The sequence below is a fragment of the Oncorhynchus keta genome, chromosome 1 (assembly GCF_023373465.1).
Source record: "Oncorhynchus keta strain PuntledgeMale-10-30-2019 chromosome 1, Oket_V2, whole genome shotgun sequence".
Lineage (NCBI taxonomy): Eukaryota > Metazoa > Chordata > Actinopteri > Salmoniformes > Salmonidae > Oncorhynchus > Oncorhynchus keta.
Window position 1 is genome coordinate 77,601,748 of NC_068421.1, and position 24,923 is coordinate 77,626,670.

At 42.1% G+C, this 24,923-nt stretch overlaps 1 protein-coding gene across 3 annotated transcripts in view; it reads left to right on the forward strand.

The window, feature by feature from the left end:
* Positions 1-24,923, forward strand: part of LOC118384520 (myosin light chain kinase family member 4-like) — a 76,491-nt gene that overhangs the window by 14,287 nt on the left and 37,281 nt on the right. For 2 of the 3 annotated variants that reach the window (XM_052461422.1, XM_052461420.1), the window contains exons 2-3: positions 6,624-6,807; positions 7,188-7,256. In XM_052461422.1, coding sequence (XP_052317382.1) covers positions 6,624-6,807; positions 7,188-7,256 — 253 coding nt within the window. Of the gene's footprint in view, positions 1-6,623; positions 6,808-7,187; positions 7,257-13,081; positions 13,744-24,923 lie in introns of those variants that run through there. The other variant, XM_052461426.1, reaches the window with a different exon arrangement.

A 24,923-nucleotide genomic window follows, 5' to 3' on the forward strand; every position in this document is an offset into this window, starting at 1 on the left:
ACCTATTGTAGTAACCCTTTCTGGTGTACTATTCTAGTAACCCATTCTGGTAACCTATTCTAGTAACTCATTCTGGTAATCTATTCCAGTAACCCATTCTGGTAACCTATTCTAGTAACCCATTCTGGTAATCCTACTCTAGTAACTAATTCTGGTAACCTATTCTAGTAACCCATTCTGGTAACCTATTCTAGTAACTCATTCTGGTAACCTATTCCAGTAACCCATTCTGGTAACCTATTCTAGTAACTCATTTTGGTAACCTATTCTAGTAACCCATTCTGGTAACCCATTCTAGTAACCCATTCTGGGAACCTATTCTAGTAACCTATTCTAGTAACTCATTCTGGTACCCTATTCTAGTAACTCATTCTGGTAACCTATTCTGACTCATTCTGGGAACTCATTCTGGGAACCTATTCTAGAAACCTATTCTGGTAACTCATTCTGGTAACCTATTCTAGTAACTCATTCTGGTAACCTATTCTAGTAACCCATTCTGGTGTCCTATTCTAGTAACCCATGCTGGTGTCCTATTCTAGTAACCCATTCTGGTAACCTATTCTAGTAACCCATTCTGGTGTCCTATTCAAGTAACCCATTCTGGTAACCTATTCTAGTAACCCATTCTGGTAACCTATTCTAGTAACTCATTCTGGTAATCTATTCCAGTAACCCATTCTGGTAACCTATTCTAGTAACCCATTCTGGTAATCCTACTCTAGTAACTAATTCTGGTAACCTATTCTAGTAACCCATTCTGGTAACCTATTCTAGTAACTCATTCTGGTAACCTATTCCAGTAACCCATTCTGGTAACCTATTCTAGTTACTCATTTTGGTAACCTATTCTAGTAACCCATTCTGGTAACCGATTCTAGAAACCTGTCAGGATTTGGCCAGGGTTGTTCTGGTTTTTGGTCACTAGATGCCCCCATTGTGCCTTTTGACCTTTTGTTTTCCCTTGATCCCCATTATTATTTGCACCTGTGCCTCGTTTCCCCTGATTGTATTTAAACCCTTTGTTCTCCTCTGTTCTTTGCTCTGTGTTTGTATGTTAGCACCCAGCCATAGTACTCTGAGAACTCTTGTTGTTCCCGGTGGACTCTCTTGTGGAATTCTGTTTTTTGTTCTTGTTTGTTTGTTTTTTGAGTATCTTTTTAGGCTTTTTGTGCTTTACCTTCCACCTTGTGGATTTACCTTTTTTTGTCTTGGAGGATTACCTTTGTTCTTTTAGGATTCCTTTTGAGGTTGTGGAATTACATGTTTTCCTGAAGAACTTCACTTTTTACTTAATTAAATACACCGTCTCAAGTACTGCTGTGTCTGCCTCATCTTCTGGGTTCTCCCGACTATTCGTGGCTCAGTTGGTTAAGTGACTGTTTCTCACTCCGGAGACCCGGGTTTGTAATCGGGTCCTGACAGAAACCCATTCTGGTAACCTATTCTAGTAACCTATTCTAGTAACTCATTCTGGTAACCTCTTCTCGTAACCCATTCTGGTGTCCTATTCTGGTAACTCATTCTGGCAACCTATTCTAGTAACCCCTTCTGGTAACCTATTCTAGTAACCCCTTCTGGTAACCTATTCTAGTAACCCATTCTGGTGTCCTATTCTAGTAGCCCATTCTGGTAACCTATTCTAGTAACTCATTCTGGTAACCTATTCTAGTAACCCATTCTGGTAACCTATTCTAGTAACCCATTCTGGTAACTCATTCTGGTGTCCTATTCTAGTAACCCATTCTGGTAACCTATTATAGTAACCCATTCTGGTAACCTTTTCTAGTAACCCATTCTGGTAACCTATTATAGTAACCCATTCTGGGAACCTATTCTGGTAACTCATTCTGGTAACCTTTTCTAGTAACCCATTCTGGTAACCTATTATAGTAACCCATTCTGGGAACCTATTCTGGTAACTCATTCTGGTAACCTATTCTGGTAACCTATTATAGTAACTCATTCTGGGAACCTATTCTGGTAACTCATTCTGGTAACCTTTTCTAGTAACCCATTCTGGTAACCTATTCTGGTAACCCATTCTGGTAACCTATTCTAGTAACTCATTCTGGGAACCTATTCTGGTAACTCATTCTGGTAACCTTTTCTAGTAACCCATTCTGGTAACCTATTCTAGTAACTCATTCTGGGAACCTATTCTGGTAACTCATTCTGGTAACCTTTTCTAGTAACCCATTCTGGTGTCCTATTCTGGTAACCCATTCTGGTAACCTATTCTAGTAACTCATTCTGGTAACCTTTTCTAGTAACCCATTCTGGTGTCCTATTCTGGTAACCCATTCTGGTAACCTATTCTAGTAACTCATTCTGGTAACCTTTTCTAGTAACCCATTCTGGTGTCCTATTCTGGTAACCCATTCTGGTAACCTATTCTAGTAACCCATTCTGGTGTCCTATTCTAGTAACCCATTCTGGTGTCCTATTCTGGTAACCCATTCTGGTAACCTATTCTAGTAACCCATTCTGGTGTCCTATTCTGGTAACACTCCCACATATTCACGAAAGACAGGTTGGTTGTTTAGCAACAAACCCGATGGTGCACAACTTTGGGGCAAAAGACACAGGGTTGTAAACTATATTTAGTCTCCAAATGTTTATTGAAAGCATAAATACATTTGCACAATGAGCACTTGTTGTATCTGAAATATATTGTTACAGTTGGTTAGCCAGTTAATGTATTTTAGCCATATTAGCATAGACGTGACATCAGTCAAAACACCTCAAAACGAGACATGGTTTCAAGAACAAGATAAACTAGCTGAAACAAGCCACCTATGATTCCCCACACGGCAGCTTCTTGTTGCTAACTATCTGATCATTCAGAATCATAACAACACAACACTCTGCGATGCACGCACATCATTTTCGTGATGTTGTCAGGCAACCCGTCTATAGAGACAAAGAGGTGATACTAAGAGATAGGGACTTATCTCCATCAGGCTAAACATCTCCTAAATGATTCAAAGCTGAGACTTTTGCGTTGAATCCTCATGTATGTCAACGGGAGAGTTGTGCTCATCTTTGGTGGAAAACTGTTCCCACTAACCATTGTCCAATGTTTCTAACATGATTTGGTTAAGTCTCTTAAGGGTTTTGTGTTTTAATATTTGTGTTCTGTAATGTAGTCATAGAAGTTGCTTTGAATGTTGTAAAATAAACTGTGTGTGGCACAGGACAGAAATAGAGAGGAAGAACAGGTGTGTTTCTGCCTGACCAGGCTGTGTGGTTTCAACACTGCTGACTGAGGGTGAAATACAACACTGATAAATAGTCCCTTTGATCCTGAGGAAGAAGAAAGAGGACCTTGAGGGGAGTGTGATGGGAGGAAGGCAGCAGTCTGTGGGACTAACCTGAATTTGCAGACCACTTGCCCTTGCCGACATCTGTAAAACCCGTTTCACACTAATGAGCTGAGCCGAGCCAAGCCCTGGTTTACTTACGAATCCATTACATTTGCCAGAAATATGCTGGAAAGGACAGTGTGAAAACATAATATCCACAGCAGTATAATGTGGTTTGAGTCAGCACAATACTAACCTGAGCCTGTTGAGCACTTGCTGATGTGGCGATATACAGAAGTGTCAAATTTCACACTAATATAGTTGCTTAAAAAATAATTTAAGGATCACTAATTGTTGTTTGGAACATCCAAAAGGAGTTGTCATCATGTCATATTATACACTTGTTGCGATGACCTCTGTAATTGTTAGGCTTGGGGACCTCATTGCCACTATGCAGATAAATATATCAGCAGTCACTAGCTGTCCTTGGGGATCAGCAGGTAAAAAGCTAAGCCTGCTGTCGCCGCATGGGCTATCAGTATAGATGCCTGCCTTGTACCATCACTCAACAGAGTTAGATTGTAAAACCGTCCCATTGGAATGGCGGATTAGCGAGATTAGCGAGAGAGATTGAGAGTAAGATCTTTACAGCTACCAGTATTTCAAAGCACTGCCATCATTCGCAGATATAGACAGCTTCAATGGAGCTGGAATCTGATGATTGAATGATACTGTATTAGGACCTGTAGATGTGTAATTTATATTATTTGTTTTGTAATATATATAATTTTACATTATTATTAGAATTCTTTACAATAAAAAAACATACATAGACAAAAAATAATAGACAACTTAACATTTACACACATTTCCACAAACATGAATGATGATGTTTTTTGTCTGTGCGTTGTCCGTGTTTCTTATTTTGTATTATGTTGTGTTCATTTACTGAAACACTCACTCCCTGAACTTGCTTCCTGACTCTCAGCGCACATCGTTACACACACCCAATGTTGTTTTAAATGCTTGTTGTTTCTAATGCCCCACATGACTTCAAATTGTGTTATGTTGTTTCTGTCCATAGATTTTTTTCCATTATGTAAATAAAGCATTTGATTCTTCCATTCTCTTAATGTTGGAGTTTCATTTGACTTCCATTATTTAAGTAAGAGCTTCTTCCGTATACGTGACAAAAAGAGAATTGTCCAACCCATTGTGTATCTCACCACACCTCAATATACCATGTCTTGAATATGCAGATGGATAAAAGTAAACTTACATTGTAAATCTTCTGACAGCCAGCTTTCTAACTGACCATAACTTTTGGACTTCATAGCATGCCCAGAAGGAGTATATCTTACCTATTTTATGAGTATATTTTTCCCACAGCATTGCTCTGATGTCCAAAAGCTTTCAGGTCGAAATTTCTTGAACGAGAATATGAATATCCTTGATTCAGGGCCTGAGCTACAGGTGTCATTTTAGGCGAAAATTGAAAAAAAGGGGCTAATCCTCAATTTTTTTGGTAGATTATAAATTATTTATTTTTTCTTCAGTTTTTTCCGTGTTCATTTTATACCCTTGAGATTTTAGAGTATTCAATTCATAATGTTTTTTACAAGGGGTGCATTGACTTTGTTATTTTAGTCAGGTATATCAGAAGATTGTCAGCAAATACATTTTGTTTATATTCATGTTTACCAATACTGATACCTCTTAAGTTTGGCTCGGAGGAAACACCGTTACACCTAGCGGCCTGCCACAGGAGTTGCTAGTGCGCAATGAGACAAATATATCCCTACCGGCCAAACCCAATTGTGCGCCGCCCCATGGGCCTCCTGGTCACAGCTGGCTGCGACAGAGCCTGGGCTCGAACCCAGAGTCGCTGGTGGAACAGCTAGCACTGCGATGTATCGCCTTAGACCACTGCGCCACCCGGGAGGCCCTTTAGTCTTTTGTAGTTGGGAATAATAATCTCCAGCTGTCCTGGAAAATATTTGTAGAGATGAACATTTTCAACAATGTTTGGAGACTCCTTGATTTTCCCTTTTTAATTGCTGTCTGTCTAACTTGCTGAATGCTTGATTTAGGTCACCGACTAAAATAATACTTTCTGTCTGGGTTTGATCTAATATATCTTAAGTTCTATCTAAAATAAAAGCAGGTTTGTCTCTGGGGGATATACAATGAAATCAATGTGTATTTGCAAAATTAGAAAACATCCTTCTTGGTCCCTGTGCTGGGATATAAGGGGAAAGGGTGTATTCTAATTGATCAGGATGACTAAACCTCTGCTGTTACTACAGTAGGTGGCAGCATATGACTCTCCAAATCTTACTTTTTATATTTTTTGAAGTGCAGCTCTTGCAGGAAAATCACATCTGCCGATAATCTCATGTAATGTTTTTGTAGTCATCATGACAGCACCGACCACCACTCTTCTCAACCTAGCAGACAGGTCCTGTATGAAATAAAAGGACTGGCCTTGGATTTGGATCTCCTTTCCCCCATGTGCCTTCATAATGTTGACTTTGATCTGATAGTTCCACAGTTTGAAGATTACCATGCAAGGGTATTTAGCATTCTTCTGTTTCATGACGATTATATGGCATCGTTCCAGATCCTCTGGTGATATACCCACGTCAAGTTCTTCTGATATCAGTTTGACCATGTAGCTGGAAAGATCTCCTTTTTCCTCATCTTCCAGTGAGGACAATATTCTCATGTTGTTTTGTCTCATTCTGTTTTCTTGCTGGTCCAATTCATCTTCTAAAGTTTGCAACTAATTTTGTTGTCTTGTTCGTTCATGCACAAGCCTTGTTTGTGCATGTCTGACACGATAGCGAATGTACTTCTTTAACAACAGATTGTAGCAGTTAGTTTTGGTGAGGTGAGCATTGAGATCATTTTAGCTTTGTTTTCCTGGATATACTTTAGCTGTTTATTACTCTCGTTTGGGTCTCCAAGTTGCTCCTTGTCTTTTCCTCTGGGGGAAGCCATGGCCTGTTGGATTTGTGTCGCCACGCAGCTTTACCAACTGTTGGTTCACTGTTGTACATAACTGACCACTCACTCTCTCCCATTTGCTTGGGGAAATGTTGATTTTTTTTATTTTAGAGGCTTAATTTCATCTTTGTTTTCTGTTTTCTACATATAACCAGTTTTGTCGGTACAAACGGAGCTACTCACAGCCCATGTGTCCTATCGGTACACACATGGGAGATATGGGAGACATATTTCTTCTCATGGGTAATACAATATTCTTCTATTCTATTCCAAACTGATCTAATTTTGTTTGTTTGTACGTTGTGGTTGTAGGTCAGACAAGAAGCCTTCCCCATGCTGTGAAGGCCGTAGCAGTGAGTCAGCCCCAGGAAGCAGAAAGCAGAATGGCAAAGTCCATCAGACCCAATTGCCGTTCTTCAGACACCTGGAGAAGGTGGAGACCATGAGGAGCTTCTGGGAGCTCAAACACGTGGAGCAGGAGGGAGAACGACAACAGGTTGGGCCAGCACCCCAAATACTCACCTATTTGTTCCCCTCGATCCTCTTATCTCTTATCTGTACACTCATTTATACCTTAACCCTTGACAAGTAGGATCATCACCCCCATCCTCACCTTTAACCGAACATGTAGGGCTATCACCACCGATCCTCGCCTACACCCCCTCCAACAGTGGAGTCTGCACCCAAAACCTGCACCCATACCCCTCATTCTCTTACCCCCTAAATGTATCATCTTTGCCCCTCAACCCTCATTCATAACATAAACATAACCCCCTTAACTTAACCCCTCATTATCTCACCTTTCAAGCTACCCCCAATCCTCACTGTTTACCCTCTTCATCCTCTCACCTGTACCTCTCTTCCTCTCACATTTAGGGTAGCCCCTGCCCTCAGCTATTGCCCCTCATCCTCAAGCAAGTGGAGAAGAAAGGAGACCATCAACAGGTAGGACCATTACCCCTCTCTTTACACCATCATTGTCAATTGTGAACCTAATTAAGATTTTAATTGTACTGTGTACCTTGTGTATCCTGTGCATACAGGGCTCTAAAGTGCGACCATTTGCTGTGCAACCAGGAGTTTTATTTTGGGAGTACCATGTCTCCCAGATAATACTTTTTGTAATGATGAGGCTTCACTGTGCCGTTGTTTCCAAGTGCCCTAGATAAACAAGGGTGTACAGATTTGTTAGCATTATGGCTGCACAATTACTACAGTGAAAACGGCTTACTTCTAGCCCAAACAGGCCAAAAGTTCTGACCGGGACCGCATTTTATTTTCATAAACCATGTTGTTCAGTCACGTTGCCCCATCGGCTAGCTAGCTAACGACGTGTTAACTTTACCAGTATATTCAAACATTTGGGGGCGCAGAAATAAAAGGGAAAGGGATAGCTTCTTCTTCAGGAGATCAATGACTATGACTCTGATAAAATAAAGGTTACATCAAAAAAGATAATGGCAAATGAATGAGTGACATATCTACAAGTAGTCATCACAAACCTGACGTTTTTAAAGAGATAGTGTACAATGTTCAATGTAATGCATCTCAATCGGAAAATAGAGCATTTACACAATGTAGAAACCTAATGTTCCACAAATTACTTTGTAATTTCAATGACAGGTATTTACAGTGTTACATATTAGTTTATAGGGCACAACATGTGCTTCAAAGTACCTATAATTTATATTGGCCCAATATTGGCTGTATTATTTCATGTAGTGCCCCTAACTGTTTAAAATTCGGAGCACCAGTGCTATCAATTATTTATTTTTTATTTAGAGCCCTGTGTGCATATGACAAATAAACTTGACTTGACTCACTAAGCTAAGCCTGTGTTCACTCTCCTATTCAGAGCTTTGTTTTAATATCCTGTTGGTGTAGCCTGTGATTAAAGCCTGTTGTTAAAGTCTGTGGTTATAGCCTGTGGTTATAGCCTGTGATTAAAGCCTGTTGTTAAAGTCTGTGGTTATAGCCTGTGGTTATAGCCTGTGATTAAAGCCTGTTGTTAAAGTCTGTGGTTATAGCCTGTGGTTATAGCCTGTGATTAAAGCCTGTTGTTAAAGTCTGTGGTTATAGCCTGTGGTTATAGCCTGTGATTAAAGCCTGTTGTTAAAGTCTGTGGTTATAGCCTGTGGTTATAGCCTGTGATTATAGCATGTGATTAAAGCCTGTTGTTAAAGTCTGTGGTTATAGCCTGTGGTTATAGCCTGTGATTAAAGCATGTTGTTAAAGTCTGTGGTTATAGCCTGTGGTTATAGCCTGTGGTTATAGCCTGTGATTATAGCCTGTGATTAAAGCCTGGTGTTAAAGTCTGTGGTTATAGCCTGTGGTTATAACCTGTGATTGTAGCCTGTTGTTAAAGTCTGTGGTTATAGCCTGTGGTTATGGCCTGTGATTGTAGCCTGTTGTTAAAGTCTGTGGTTATAGCCTGTGGTTATAGCCTGTGATTATAGCCTGTGGTTATAGCCTGTGATTATAGCCTGTGATTAAAGCCTGTTGTTAAAGTCTATGGTTATAGCCTGTGGTTATAGCCTGTGATTAAAGCCTGTTGTTAAAGTCTGTGGTTATAGCCTGTGGTTATAGCCTGTGATTATAGCCTGTTGTTAAAGTCTGTGGTTATAGCCTGTGGTTATAGCCTGTGATTATAGCCTGTGATTAAAGCATGTTGTTAAAGTCTGTGGTTATAGCCTGTGGTTATAGCCTGTGATTATAGCCTGTTGTTAAAGTCTGTGGTTATAGCCTGTGGTTATAGCCTGTGATTAAAGCCTGTTGTTAAAGTCTGTGGTTATAGCCTGTGGTTATAGCCTGTGATTAAAGCCTGTTGTTAAAGTCTGTGGTTATAGCCTGTGGTTAAAGGCTGTGGGTATAGCCTGTGGTTAAAGCCTGTGGGTATAGCCTGTGGTTATAGCCTGTGGTTAAAGCCTGTGGTTAAAGCCTGTGGGTATAGCCTGTGGTTATAGCCTGTGGTTAAAGGCTGTGGGTATAGCCTGTGGTTAAAGCCTGTGGGTATAGCCTGTGGGTATAGCCTGTGGTTATAGCCTGTGGTTATAGCCTGTGGTTATAGCCTGTGGGTATAGCCTGTGGTTATAGCCTGTGGTTATAGCCTGTGGGTATAGTAAAGGCACAGGTGCTTTACTTACTGCCCTCTGTTTGTATCACCAGTTGCCTTAAATAAGCAGATCCTTTAGTCCAGGCAGGACCTATTCTGCCCCCCACACCTGTTGGCCTGCACTGACTGGTGTAACACTTCACTTCTAACACAAGAGGAGGCTAAGGCTCTGTGATTCTGCATTCAGAGACTATCTCACACGCACGCTACAGTGGAAGTGATTGTGCTGAGATGATAGCACTGAAGACAGCATTTGAATAAGAACCACCACAAGGTGGTGTCTAGGGACTGAGTAAGATGTGTTGTGTTGGTATATTTCACAATAGTTCAACAGAAAGCCACAGTAATGTGCTGCTATTGAACATGCCATGAGTGTATTTCGGCTATACTGTATCTGTGTGGATTTTTTTTTCTTTTTTTCCCATGAGTGTGTGGACTTGTAGAGGTCAGATATCCAATACGAAGTGGTCTTGTCACAGCGGTGTATTGCTGTCAGTGCCTACAACTGAAGTAGAAAAACAATCACGATCATATTATGATAATTTCAAGTACAACCTCCTTCAAAAATAGCTGCTATGATTGATTGTATTTTGTGAACCAGGGTGGATTCGGAGTGTGTTTGTCCATCACAGCAGAAGCATTCTCTTCTTCAGGCTGAACATCAAATGAAATGTGGTCTGCTTTCCCTTTCTATATGTACCACTGTTGCCCAAGCTACAGCCAATGAGAGCCCAAGGAAATGTTCCAATCAGACTCTGCTGCATGTGTAACTCAAGATCCCTGGCTATTTGAATCTAACTGCATCTACATTCTCTCTCTCAGCATGTTCCAGGGCATCAAGGCACTGCACAGATTCACAAATTGTATTCACATATAGGTATTTACAATGCACACTGATTTGTAGATCAGTGATTCTAAACAGCACCTTGCTCCAGCAATCATCTCTCTCTTGCTCGTTTTCTGTCTTGTTTATCTAAGAGAAGGATGTCTTTTGACACAACAGACACTGTCCAGTAGCTGCGTTTACAAGGCAACTTCTCTTCTGTTCCTTACTGAGGTCAGGTTCCTTTCAAATGTATTTCTGACAGGTCCTGCTCTCTAACCCCTGCTTTCGTCCCAAATTGCACCATGTTCCCTATTTATTGCTTTCATTTTGACCAGAACCCATAGGGAATAGTGTTCTATATCAGTAATATGGTGCTATTTGGGATGCACCCCTGTTCTCTGCTCTCCCACCTGCTGCTGCCTGTTAAAGGTCCAGGAGACCACTGCTGGGATATAGTTCACAGAGTGCATAGGTGGCATTTGGACTGCCAAATAGAAGTAATTTGAAATTAAAGATATTACTTTTACATTTGATACTTAAGTATATTTTTGCAATTGCATTTACTTTTGATACTTACAGTGCATTCGGAAAGTATTCAGACCCCTTGACTTTTTTCACATTTTACTACATTACAGCCTTATTCTAAAATGTATTAAATCTTTTTTTACTCATCAATCTACACCTAATACCCCATAATGACAAAGCAAAAACAGGTTTTTAGACATTTTTACAATTCTATTTAAAAAATACCTTATTTACACAAGTATTCAGACACTTTGCTATGACACTCGAAATTGAGCTCAGGAGCATCTTGTTTTCATTGATCATCCTTGAGATGTTTATACAACTTTATTGGAATCCATCTGTGGTGAATATAATTGATTGGACAAGATTTGGAAAGGTACACACCTGTCTACATAAGGTCCCACAGTTGACAATGCATGTCAGAGCAAAAACCAAGTCATGAGGTTGAAGGAATTGTCCATAGAGCGCGGAGACAGGATTGTGTCACGGTATGTGTGGGGATGGGTACTGAAAAATATCTGCAGCATTGTAGGTCCCCGAGAACACAGTGGCCTCCATCTTTCTTAAATGGAAGAAGTGCGGAACTACCAAGACTCTTCCTAGAGCTGGCCGCCCAAAGGAGAAAGGCCTTGGTCAGGGTGGTGACCAAGAACCCGATGGTCACTCTGACAGAGCTCCAGAGAGAGAAGGGAGAAGCTTCCAGGAGGACAACCATCTCTGCAGCACTCCACCAATCAGGCCTTTATGGTAGAGTGGCCAGACGGAAGCCACTCCTCAGTAAAAGGCACATGACAGCCCACTTGGAGTTTGCCAAAAGGCACCTAAAGACTCGCAGACCATGAGAAACAAGATTCTCTAGTCTTATGACACCCATAATACTTTTTTTGCAAAAATTTCTAAAAACTTGTTTTTGCATTGTCATTATGGGATATTTTGTTTGGATTGATGAGGGAAAAAACTATGCACTGTAAGTATATTTAAAACCAAATACTTTCATACTTTTACTCAGGTAGTCTTTTACTGGGTGACTTTCACTTTTATTTGACTAATTTTCTATTAAGGTATTTTTACTTTTACTCAAGTATGACAATTGGGTACTTTTCCACCACTGATTTTATCCATTCATGTGTGCATACATTTTCCTATGGGTGGCCTAGCAGGAATCCATCCACTATCCTTGGCATTGAGAGCCATATGGTACTTGCACACAAACACATTATGCACCTGCAGACACACAGAGAGAGAGAGAGAGAGAGAGAGAGAGAGAGAGAGAGAGAGAGAGAGAGAGAGAGAATGAGAGAGAGAGAGAGAGAGAGAGAGAGAGAGAGAGAGAGAGAGAGAGAGAGAGAGAGAGAGAGAAAGAGAGAGAGAGAGAGAGAGAGAGAGAGAGAGAGAGAGAGAGAGAGAGAGAGAAAGAGAGAGAGAGAGAGAGAGAGAGAGAGAGAGAGAGAGAGAGAAAGAGAGAGAAAGAGAGAGAGAGAGAAAGAGAGAGAAAGAGAGAGAGAGAGAGAGAGAGAGAGAGAGAATGAGAGAACACAGGAGAGAGAGAGAGAGAGAGAGAGAGAGAGAGAGAGAGAGAGAGAGAGAGAGAGAGAGAGAGAGAGAGAGAGAGAGAGAGAGAGAGAGAGAGAGAGAGAGAGAGAGAGAGAGAGAGAGAGAGAGAGAGAGAGAGAGATAGAGAGAAATGAAGCGGAGGAGCAAGCAGCTCCACAGCAACAGACATACTTAACACCGAAGTTAAAGGATACCAGGCATTGTCTGCATCCCAAATGGCACCCTATTCCCTACATAGTACATGACGTGGTCCATGACGTGGTGCACTTCACACTTTGGGATGCCACATGGTCTCTGGTGTTCTGCTGACACACCACCCAGACAACGCTAGCCTACCAACACCCTGAACCTAACACCACCTGTCCCACGCACACACACACACGCACACATACTCTCTCTCTCTCTCTCTCTCGCTCTCTCTCTCTCTCTCTCTCTCTCTCTCTCTCTCTCTCTCTCTCACACACACACACACACACACACACACACACACACACACACACACACACACACACACACACACACACACACACACACACACACACACACACACACACACACACACACACACACACCTGTCCCCCTCTCGTCGTCTTTGAGACAGCACATGTACTCTCCCCTTTGGCTGGGGGGTGGTGGAGGGGTCGGGGGTCGAGGGAACAGGGCCGAGGAGGAGGTGGGGGGTGTAGGACAGCTCGACTGGGCAGAGATGTACTTGTTGTTCCCATCCGAGTGACTGAGAGGAGTGGGAAGAGTGTCTGAGTGACTGGGAGGAGTGAGAGGAGTGTCTGAGTGACTGAGAGGAGTGGGAGGAGTGTCTGAGTGACTGAGAGGAGTGGGAGGTGTGTCTGAGTGATTGAGCGGATTAGGAGGAGTGTCTGAGTGACTGAGAAGAGTAGGAGGAATGTCTGAGTGACTGAGAGGAGTGAGAGGAGTGTCTGAGTAACTGAGAGGAGTATCTGAGTGACTGAGAGGAGTGGGAGGAGTGTTTGAGTGACTGAGAGGAGTGGGAGGGGTGTCTGAGTGACTGAGCGATCAGATCAGATTGGTCAGAGAGAGACAGAAAGAGAGGCCTTGTTGTTCCATAAACACCTAGCGCCCACTGTCATGCCCATGTCAACAACTCCAACCTGCCGCCGATCACCCCGAGACCCATCGCTGCTGTCGACAAGAGAGAGGCAGATGGAAATAATCCAGCTCTGAGCTCAGACGTGGAAGAGGAGCAGAAGGAAGAGTAGGGATTCTGAGATCTAGAACCATCAGTAGTTACCATGGAGAACTTTCTGAAGGATAAGGATATTTGGATAGTAGGGAGTGTGTGTCTGGTGGCCTCGTTCCTATGGAGACGGATCTGGAATTTATTCACCTACAAGAGGAAGAGGGAGAGGGACAGGGACACACCCTTTCCAGACATGCAGGTACAGATAGACCTGTTCTCTGTCTTTATTGGTTCATTCATACTACTGAGCTGAGCCAAAATGTACTGTGCTATCTGGTTTATGTATCCACCATAGTTGCTTAAACACCATGCTGGAAAAGACCACGTGAAAAGAGTCAGTACTGTACGGTTCGGGCCAGTACGATAGTGTAAAAAGGGTATGATTGCAGGGCTTAGTGCACGCTCAGGTGTGGCTGGTTGAATCTTCTTGTGGAGGTGAGGTTCTGTTTACCTGTTGACCTATCAGAGTAGGACGTTTTCGTTCGTGGAGCAAATTCTACACGTAGGATGTTTTGTTGTTTTTCATCATCCTGTCATAATGGAAACATGGTAGAGGAGAGAGAGAACGTGAGAGTACTGGTAGGCCTGTAGTAGGCTGAAGTAAAGTCTTGAAATATGTTGGCACATTATCACCCTAACAGACATGTTAATCTATAGTATAAAGACTTAGACTAAAGACTAAAGAACCGGTGTCCTGGACACAGAATTAGCCTATAGATAAAATAAGCCTGTAGATTCTCCATTGAGAATGCTTTTAAGTCCAGGACTAGGCTTAAACTGGCCCTTAGTCAGTGGTGGAAAAAGTGTCCAGTTTTCATACTTGAGTAAAAATAAAGATGCCTTAAATAAAAAATGACTCAAGTAAAAGTGAAAGTCCCCCAGAAAAATACTATTTGAGCAAAAGTCTAAAAGTATTTGGTTTTAAATATACTTAAGATTCAAAAGGAAATGCAATTGATAAAATGTACTTAAGTATCAAAAGTAAAAGGAAAAGTAGAAATCCTTTTTTTAAGCAAACAAGACAACATCATTCACTTGTTATTTTTTTATTTACGGATGGTCAGGAGCACGCTCCGACACTCAGACATCACTTACAAACCAAGCATGTGTTTAGTGTGTCCACCAGATCAGAGGCAGTTGGGATGACCAGGGATGTTCTCTTGATAAGTGTGTGAATTAGACAATTTTCCTGTCCTGCTAAGCAGGAATGTAATGTAATGAGTAATTTTGGGTGTCAGGGAAAATGAATGAAGTAAAAAGTTCATAATTTTCTTTTGGAATATAGTGAAGTAAAAGTCAAAGTTGTCAAAAATATAAATAGTAAAGTAAAGTACAAATACCCCCCAACAACGACTTTAATATTACTTTCAAGTATTTTTGCTTAAATACATTACAACCCCGGTCCTTGGTTTACATTGAGTGTGAGATCTCTGGCTTGCAGGATCAGTATCTGTGATCCTAGGCCATAATGGCTAGAGAAAACAACTACACCCCAACTGTCAGGCGAGACAACGTCCTGGGCAGAGGGCCATAATATTTGATTGATCATGTCACAGGCCTTTGAAAGAAGACCCGGCCATCTCTCATATGAGCTATGTCCATGTGATCTGAGGGTGGCAGTGGTTGCATTTAGTTACAGACAGGTTTCTCTTACTGAGATCTGGAAAGAAAGGGTCTGCTTTAATGATGCAATAAGAAGTTTTGGTTGAATGATTGTGTTCTGCTACTGATGTGGTGAGTCTCATAACTATGACAGAAACATTGGGTCCAATTCAGAGGTAGTAAGCGTGAACAACTCAAGTAAATCATTGATGGACGTCAAATGGAGTTGTCAGAATACCCTTCACTGAAGTTCCTGCACACTGTTTAAAGGCTCCCAGTTTTACGCCTGACACATTGCTACTGTATATTCATACACCTTTTGTATACACTGAAATAAACAAATCAATCAATCAAAATCAAGCAGACATGAAGTGCCATTGGAGTACAATACTGCAAAAGCTGCAGAATCATGACTGTCTCATCAGTCTCTCTGTTCTGGGGCAGAAAGAGGGTCGATTTGAACTGATGCCAAAATGTGGGACCCCCCCCCCCCATGGAACAACTAACGCTTGTCACAAGCTTTTCGCACACAGAAGGACATGATTGAGAAGATCAGATGAGCTTTGACGTAGATCTAGATTGTTATATTGCCACACAACTGTAGTAGCCTATTTGGTGGCATTTAATATTTGCTTTTGGTACCCACTGGGCACAGACGTCAGTTCAACATCTGGTTTTGATTTGCAACTAGTTTTCAACTAACCTGAATTCAACATGAAATCAACAAAACATGTCATTGCATTTAGGTTAAAAGTTTGATGAAAAAAGTACTTTTTGGAAATCCAATCGGTTTTCCATGTTGATTCAACATCATTGCATAGATCCAACCAGTTTGACAGAAGTGTAGTGCAGAACAGCTTTTCATGATTAAGAAAACGAGAGGTACTAAATGTAGCAGAGGGCTGTAAGTTTCAGTGTTGCTGTATAATTGAGGTACCAATGGTTCATTGGGTAAGAGCATGATGTTGGCAACACCAGAATTGTGTGCGTTTGATTCCCATATGGGACACATATTTCTGGATATATCAGTGTCGACAGCTTTGTACATTTTCTTGGGTAAATGACCATAGTAATATTATATAGTATTATTTGTTCGTCCTCTGGGTGAGAGTTTTCCCACCTTGTGCTAATGTGTGTAAGAGGAAGAGAGTTCCCTCTGAAGCCTGTGTCTAATGTGACAAAGGGTTCTCTCCTTGTCGCAGGGTCTACATAACTGGACAGATTTAGCTTACTGCGAAATGAATGAGGGAGAGGGAGGAAGAAGGAGACAGTCGTAGGTAGAGTGACCAACAAAAAAATGGGTGATTCCTCACTTCTACTTAAGCCGATTTTCATTCAGTCTACTTCAATCTAATGTTAATTTAGTCTAAGTGAAAGTTCGGATTATTCCCACAGTGAGTAACTAAGTAAAACAATGTATCCAACTTGGGTTGCAGAGGGCAAAGACAGTTGCAGAAAGCTATAGAGAGGAGCTGAGCAACCTGTACTCAGGGGTAGACGTAACATCGTAAAAATAAAGACTCTCCAATTAGTATGACATGTTAAGTATGAATTAATTTGAGGATGTCCATCATCCAATTCATACAATATGTTATGAATTTGCTAAACATATGATATGTTACGAACTGTGATTGGGAGTCCCATAGGGCAGTGCACAATTAGCCCAGCTTCGTCCAGATTAGGTTTGGCCGGGGTAGGCCATCATTGTAAGTAAAAATGTGTTCTTAGCCGACTTGCCTAGTTAAGTAAAGGTTCAATATAAAAACACGCAAACCTACTTATGTTTTAGCCTTAAGTAACATTTTGTCTTATGTAACCATACGTAAAATATCATACTAATTTGAGTGTCCTGGATTTACTTGAACTATGAGACCAGGCTGAGCTGAGAGGTAAAAAGAGTAATTGAGAAAGAAAGAGATGTTACATTTGGGATGTAAAGGGCAAAGACAGTGGCAGACACATACAGTTTAGAGAAATGAGCTGAGGTACTATTGCCAAGACAATAAAGGTGAACCACTGATAGCTCTTTGTCTGTGGGCAAGGTCAAACACAATGCATTTAAGATATTGTTGACATATTTGATTACATTGTGTATGTTCATTTATACAGCAACTATTATTCAATATGTCCTCACCTGGGATTTGAACTCACAACCTCTTGGTTCATGGTATTGTGAAGTTCCTGCTACGCCGCTGTGTACTCATATCATTGATTTTATTTACTTTTTTCCGCAATTAAAGGGATTTCTGTATATATATATTTTCAAATCAAATCAAAGTTTATTAGTCACATGCGCCGAATACAACAGTGAAATGCTTACTTACGAGCCCTTAACCAACAATGCAGTTTATTTATTTTTTAAAATACGAATAAGAATAAGAAATAAAAGTAACAAGTAATTAAAGAGCAAAGGTAAAATAACAATAGCAAGACTATATACAGGGGGTACCAGTACAGAGTCAATGTGCGGGGGCACCGGTTATTTGAGGTAATATGTACATGTAGGTAGAGTTATTAAAGTGACTATGCATAGATGATAACAACAGAGAGTAGCAGTGGTGTAAAAGACAGGGGGGGGGGGCAAAGTAAATAGTCTGGGATGCCATTTGATTAGATGTTCAGAGGTACGTATGGCTTGGGGGTAGAATGCTGTTTAGAAGCCTCTTGGACCTAGACTTGGCGCTCCGGTACCCGTCAGGAAGCTCTCGATGGTGCAGCTGTAAAACCTTTTGAGGAACTGAGGACCAATGCCAAATCTTTTCAGTCTCCCGAGGGGGAATAGGTTTTGTCGTGCTCTCTTCATGACTGTCTTGGTGTGCTTGGACCATGTTAGTTTGTTGGTGATGTGGACACCTAGGAACTTGAAGCTCTCAACCTGCTCCACTACAGCTCTGTCGATGAAAATGGGGGCATGCTCGGTCCTCTTTTTCCTGTAGTCCACAGTCCTCTCCTTTGTCTTGATCATGTTGAGGGAGAGGTTGTTGTCCTGGCACCACATGGCCAGGTCTCTGACCTCCTCCCTATAGGCTGTCTTGTCGTTGTCGGTGATCAGGCCTACCACTGTTGTGTCATCAGCAAACTTAATGATGGTGTTGGAGTCGTGCCTGGCCGTGCAGTCATGAGTAAACAGGGAGAACAGGAGGGGACTGAGCACGCACCCCGGAGGGGCCACCATGTTGAGGACCAGTGTGGCGGATGTGTTGTTAACTACCCTTCCATCTTGGAGCGCCCCATCAGGAAGTCCAGGATCCAGTTGCAGAGGGAGGTGTTTAGTCCCAGGGTCCTTAGCTTATTGATGAGCTTTGAGGGCACTATGGTGTTGAACGCTGAGCTGTTGTCAATGAATAGCATTCTCACATAGGTGTTCCTTTTGTCCATGTGTGAAATGGCAGTGTGGAGTGTAATAGAGATTGCGTCATATGTGGATCTGTTTGGGCGGTATGCAAATTGGAGTGGGGTCTAGAGTTTCTGGGATGATGGTGTTGATTTGAGCTATGACCAGCCTTTCAAAGCACTTCATGACGTGATTGCTATGGGTCGGTAGTCATTTAGGCAAGTGACCTTAGTGTTCTTGGGCACAGGGACTATGGTGGTCTGCTTAAAACATGTTGGCATTACAGACTCAGACAGTGAAGACACTTGCCAGTTGGTCAGCGCATGCTTGCAGTACACGTCCTGGTAATCTGCCTGGCCCCTCGGCCTTGTGAATGTTGACCTGTTTAAAGGTCTTACATCGGCTGTGGAGAGCGTGATCACACAGTCTTCCGGAACAGCTGGTGCTCTCATGCGTGTTTCAGTGTTATTTGCCGGTAGAAGTAATTTAGTTCATCTGGTAGGCTCGTGTCACTGGGCAGCTCTCGGCTGTGCTTTCCTTTGTAGTCCGTAAAGGTTTCCAAGCCCTCCCACATCCGACGAGCGTCAGAGCCGGTGTAGTACGATTCGATCTTATTCCTGTATTGATGCTTTGCCTGTTTGATGGTTCGTCAGATTGCATAGCGGGATTTCTGATAAACTTCCACGTTAGAGTCCCAATCCTTGATCTAGCCTTTAGCTCAGTGCGGATGTTGCCTGTTATCCATGGATTCTGGTTGGGGTGTGTACGTACAGCCACTGTGGGGACGACATCCTCGATGCACTTATTGATGAAGCCAATAACTGATGTGGTGTACTCCTCAATGCCATCGGAGGAATCCCGGAACAGTCTGTGCTATCAAAACAGTCCTGTAGCTTAGCATTTGCTTCATCTGACTACTTTTTTATTGATCGAGTCACTGGTGCTTCCTGCTTCAATTTTTGCTTGTAAGCGGGAATCAGGAGAATATAATTATGTTCAGATTTTCCAAATGGAGGGTGAGGGAGAGCTTTGTATGCGTATCTGTGTGTGGAGTAAAGGTGGTCCAGGGCAGAATTCTCCACTTTGCCGGCTAGGGACACATAGAACACAGAGCATAGCACATATGGGCAAAGACGCACATGCAAACAGGTGCACCCTGTGCAGATGCACATACAGGCAATCGTATACACACGCCGACAAACAGGTGCCTCTATATCTTACTGTATATGTAGTCTTGAGGTAGAATGATTACAAACTGTGCATGTCATGTTTTCTGTAAAAGTGAGTGTGTTTAGTATAGCTCCTGCCTGTGTGTGTGTGTGTGTGTGTGTGTGTGTGTGTGTGTGTGTGTGTGTGTGTGTGTGTGTGTGTGTGTGTGTGTGTGTGTGTGTGTGTGTGTGTGTGTGTGTGTGTGTGTGTGTGTGTGTGTGTGTGTGTGTGTGTGCGTGTGTGTCATTAGTGCTGGTGCTCATGTGACCAGCTAAGCTGCATCCCCGTCTCCTTAAGACTGAAAGAGAGATGGGGAGGGAGAAGGGACAAATGTCTTGGGACGTACCGAGTGAGAGTGAAGGACAGAGATTGTGGTAGACATATAAGCTAGGGAGATATTAAGAGGTTGGGTGGGAGCAATGTTTAGTCTCAAAGGTGCAGAAGAGTGTCTCTATTTCTGACATCACCCATGTAGCAATGGACTCAGAGGAGGGACGGTGGGAGGAGGAAAGAGGTGGAAGAGCAGAGAGAGAGTGAGGAGCGAAGAGGGTAGAATTAAGCTTTTGACTGACATACAATCACAGCAGGTAGTTAAAGGGCTATTCCACTACGGTCACACTTTATGGGCTGTCAGCACTTTGGGTTTTTTAAAGACTAAGGTAGACCGCTAGATTTGAAAGAGATAGACAGAAGAGAGAGAGAGAAAGACAGAGATACTGTATATAATGACGGGATGGTCTCCGTCCTAACAATGGAATTTATTGTCTCAAAGGTGGGAAGGCAGGCGGTCTGCTTATTGGTCTGCTTGTTGCTGTATTTGCAGGAGTTGACTCTCTTTATTTGCCTCTTCCTCTCTGGTGTGACTGATATGAGGCCAGTTCTGTAGCCCCCTGAAGGGTTTGTTTGTCTCTCCTGACCTCCAGTGGTCAGGGAAGGAAGGGCAGGAGCAACCCCATGAATACTGTATGTACTGAACAAAAATATAAACACAAAATGCAACAATTTCAAAGATTTGACTGAGTTACATTTCATATAAGTGTCATGAAGTTGCACTGTTAGTGAGGTTTTTGACCCCCATGAATACCTTTCCCCCTTTTCTCTCTCTACTCTACAGAATGAACACTTGGAAAGCCATTTGTTAACATAGAGTATGGTAACATCAAAAGGTTGGGGAAAATAACAATCTGTATGTATTCCAACCAGTTGAAGTGTCCGTTGGTACTTAAAGAATATGATGTCAGTTGTCGTCTGAGACATTATTATTGATGACAGGATGACATAAACTGTATCCTGGAAAGTCTACACCTTCATGTTATCAGATTCACATGGAATTGTTGTGCAATGTAAATGTTTAAATATTAAACTATTTGTGAAAAGATTAAATGTAATTTTAGTTTTTAAAATGAGAGAAATGTTTTCATGAGTAAAATATGCTCAATCATTGGCCACGCCCACGTGAATAGGCATTGGTTGGAAATGATGAACCAACCCCTTTTCTACATTTCTATAAGAGCCTGGTTGACCAATTTCACAGCGAACTAAGCCAACCTTACCATGAGCTCTGGTTGCGAATGGTTGAACGACTACAACCTAACGAAATTAACATTGTGTTCCTGATGACTGATGTCCATACGTTTAGAAGGGCGAATTTCAACGTGGATGTGACGATCACCACGCTGGAAGGATGAATTTGACTACACCAGCCAGAATATTGCATGAGCTTATAGTATGGCAACTTGGTATGGACTTTGAACTCTTATTCACTAAAGAAGTGATACATCCTAGACGTCGAGTTATCAGCAGCAGCTGTAAACGTGCGTGGCCTAGGAAAGGATGGACAAATCTCTTCAGAACGACAGGGTACTACAACGTATACGTTCTACCACACACTACAACATATTTGCCCAGAAATATTCTTCAAAGGACAAGGGAGAGCTCTGTTGGGCAACCCAGCCTTCCATCGTCGACCAATCTATTGAAGCGTAAATCAGGTCAGAGTAAATATATTTCTTGCATTTTCCTTTTCCGAATGGGTGGTTATTTAGAATTCTTAAGATTCTGCATTTACGATAGTATAGCTTCATAAGGTCCGATAGAGACCCAATCCTTTTGTTCCTCAGCTTTCCCGCTCTTTCATTCAAACCGAACCCCCTTTCTTTGTGTAACCAGCCGTCATATCGGTTTCGTCCGCTAGGGGCGTTTTCTTTTATGACATAATTAATAATCAATGTATGATCCATCGTGTGTATATGTTATAGGGTGATTATTTAGGTATTTAGTAAGTAAATAATTAAACCAAATGTTGGATTGCTGATTCAACTTGTTAGCCAGGGTTCGTGAAGATAACCAAGAATTTTAAGACGTTCAGATGAGATTGAATAAGGTGACGATTAATAATTGACTGCTATTGATGTAAAATATTACCAGGTCTTTAAGAGTTATTCAGAAGACAGCAGCTCTATAAACATTCTTCCATGGTGCCCTGACTTCCTAGTTAATTACATTTACATGATTAGTTTAATCAGGTAATATTAATTACAGAGAATTGTTTTGATAAAATACCATGTCATATATCACTTAATCCATAGTAAAGACACGACATAAGGAAATCAGTCAATTGAAATAAATAAATTTGATCCTGGTCCATGGATTTCACGTGGCTGGGAAAACAGATATGCATCTGTTGGTCACAGATACCTTTGGAACAGATACCAGGAATTATGTACAGATCCTTGCGACATTGGGCCATGTATTATCATGCTGAAGGTGATTTCAGCGGATGAATGGCACGACAATGGGCTTCAGGATCTCGTCACGGTATCTCTGTGCATTCAAATTGTCACCGATACAATGCAATTATGTTCGTTGTCCATAGCTTATGCCTTCCCATACCATAACACCACCGCCACCGTGGGGCATGCTGTTCACAACGTTGACATCAGCAAACCACTCACCCACATGACGCCATACGCGTGGTCTGCAGTTGTGAGGCAGGTTGGACATACATCTAAATCTTCTAAAATGATGTTGGAGGCGGCTTACGGTACAGAAATTAACACTTTTATTCTCTGGCAAAAGCTCTGGTGGACATTCCTGCATGCGAATTGCACGCTCCCTCAAAACTTGAGACATCTGTGGCATTGTGTTGTGTGACAAAACATTTTATTGTCCCCAGCACAAGATTTACCGGTGAAATGATCATGCTGTTTAACAAGCTTCTTGATATGCTGCACCTGTCAGGTGGATGGATTACCTTGGAAAAGGAGAAATGCTCACAGGGATGTAACATGGGACCAAATGAGAAATGCTCACAGGGATGTAACATGGGACCAAAGGAGAAATGCTCACAGGGATGTAACATGGGACCAAATGAGAAATGCTCACAGGGATGTAACATAGGACCAAATGAGAAATGCTCACAGGGATGTAACATGGGACCAAAGGAGAAATGCTCACAGGGATGTAACATGGGACCAAAGGAGAAATGCTCACAGGGATGTAACATAGGACCAAAGGAAAAATGCTCACAGGGATGTAACATGGGACCAAATGAGAAATGCTCACAGGGATGTAACATGGGACCAAATGAGAAATGCTCACAGGGATGTAACATGGGACCAAATGAGAAATGCTCACAGGGATGTAACATGGGACCAAATGAGAAATGCTCACAGGGATGTAACATGGGACCAAAGGAGAAATGCTCACAGGGATGTAACATGGGACCAAAGGAGAAATGCTCACAGGGATGTAACATAGGACCAAAGGAAAAATGCTCACAGGGATGTAACATAGGACCAAATGAGAAATGCTCACAGGGATGTAACATGGGACCAAATGAGAAATGCTCACAGGGATGTAACATGGGACCAAATGAGAAATGCTCACAGGGATGTAACATGGGACCAAATGAGAAATGCTCACAGGGATGTAACATGGGACCAAATGAGAAATGCTCACAGGGATGTAACATAGGACCAAAGGAGAAATGCTCACAGGGATGTAACATGGGACCAAATGAGAAATGCTCACAGGGATGTAACATGGGACCAAAGGAGAAATGCTCACAGGGATGTAACATAGGACCAAAGGAGAAATGCTCACAGGGATGTAACATAGGACCAAAGGAGAAATGCTCACAGGGATGTAACATGGGACCAAATGAGAAATGCTCACAGGGATGTAACATGGGACCAAAGGAGAAATGCTCACAGGGATGTAACATGGGACCAAATGAGAAATGCTCACAGGGATGTAACATGGGACCAAATGAGAAATGCTCACAGGGATGTAACATAGGACCAAAGGAGAAATGCTCACAGGGATGTAACATGGGACCAAATGAGAAATGCTCACAGGGATGTAACATGGGACCAAAGGAGAAATGCTCACAGGGATGTAACATGGGACCAAATGAGAAATGCTCACAGGGATGTAACATGGGACGAAATGAGAAATGCTCACAGGGATGTAACATGGGACCAAATGAGAAATGCTCACAGGGATGTAACATAGGACCAAAGGAGAAATGCTCACAGGGATGTAACATGGGACCAAATGAGAAATGCTCACAGGGATGTAACATGGGACCAAATGAGAAATGCTCACAGGGATGTAACATAGGACCAAAGGAGAAATGCTCACAGGGATGTAACATGGGACCAAATGAGAAATGCTCACAGGGATGTAACATGGGACCAAAGGAGAAATGCTCACAGGGATGTAACATGGGACCAAATGAGAAATGCTCACAGGGATGTAACATGGGACCAAAGGAGAAATGCTCACAGGGATGTAACATAGGACCAAATGAGAAATGCTCACAGGGATGTAACATGGGACCAAATGAGAAATGCTCACAGGGATGTAACATGGGACCAAATGAGAAATGCTCACAGGGATGTAACATGGGACCAAATGAGAAATGCTCACAGGGATGTAACATGGGACCAAAGGAGAAATGCTCACAGGGATGTAACATGGGACCAAAGGAGAAATGCTCACAGGGATGTAACATAGGACCAAAGGAGAAATGCTCACAGGGATGTAACATAGGACCAAAGGAGAAATGCTCACAGGGATGTAACATGGGACCAAAGGAGAAATGCTCACAGGGATGTAACATAGGACCAAAGGAGAAATGCTCACAGGGATGTAACATGGGACCAAATGAGAAATGCTCACAGGGATGTAACATGGGACCAAATGAGAAATGCTCACAGGGATGTAACATG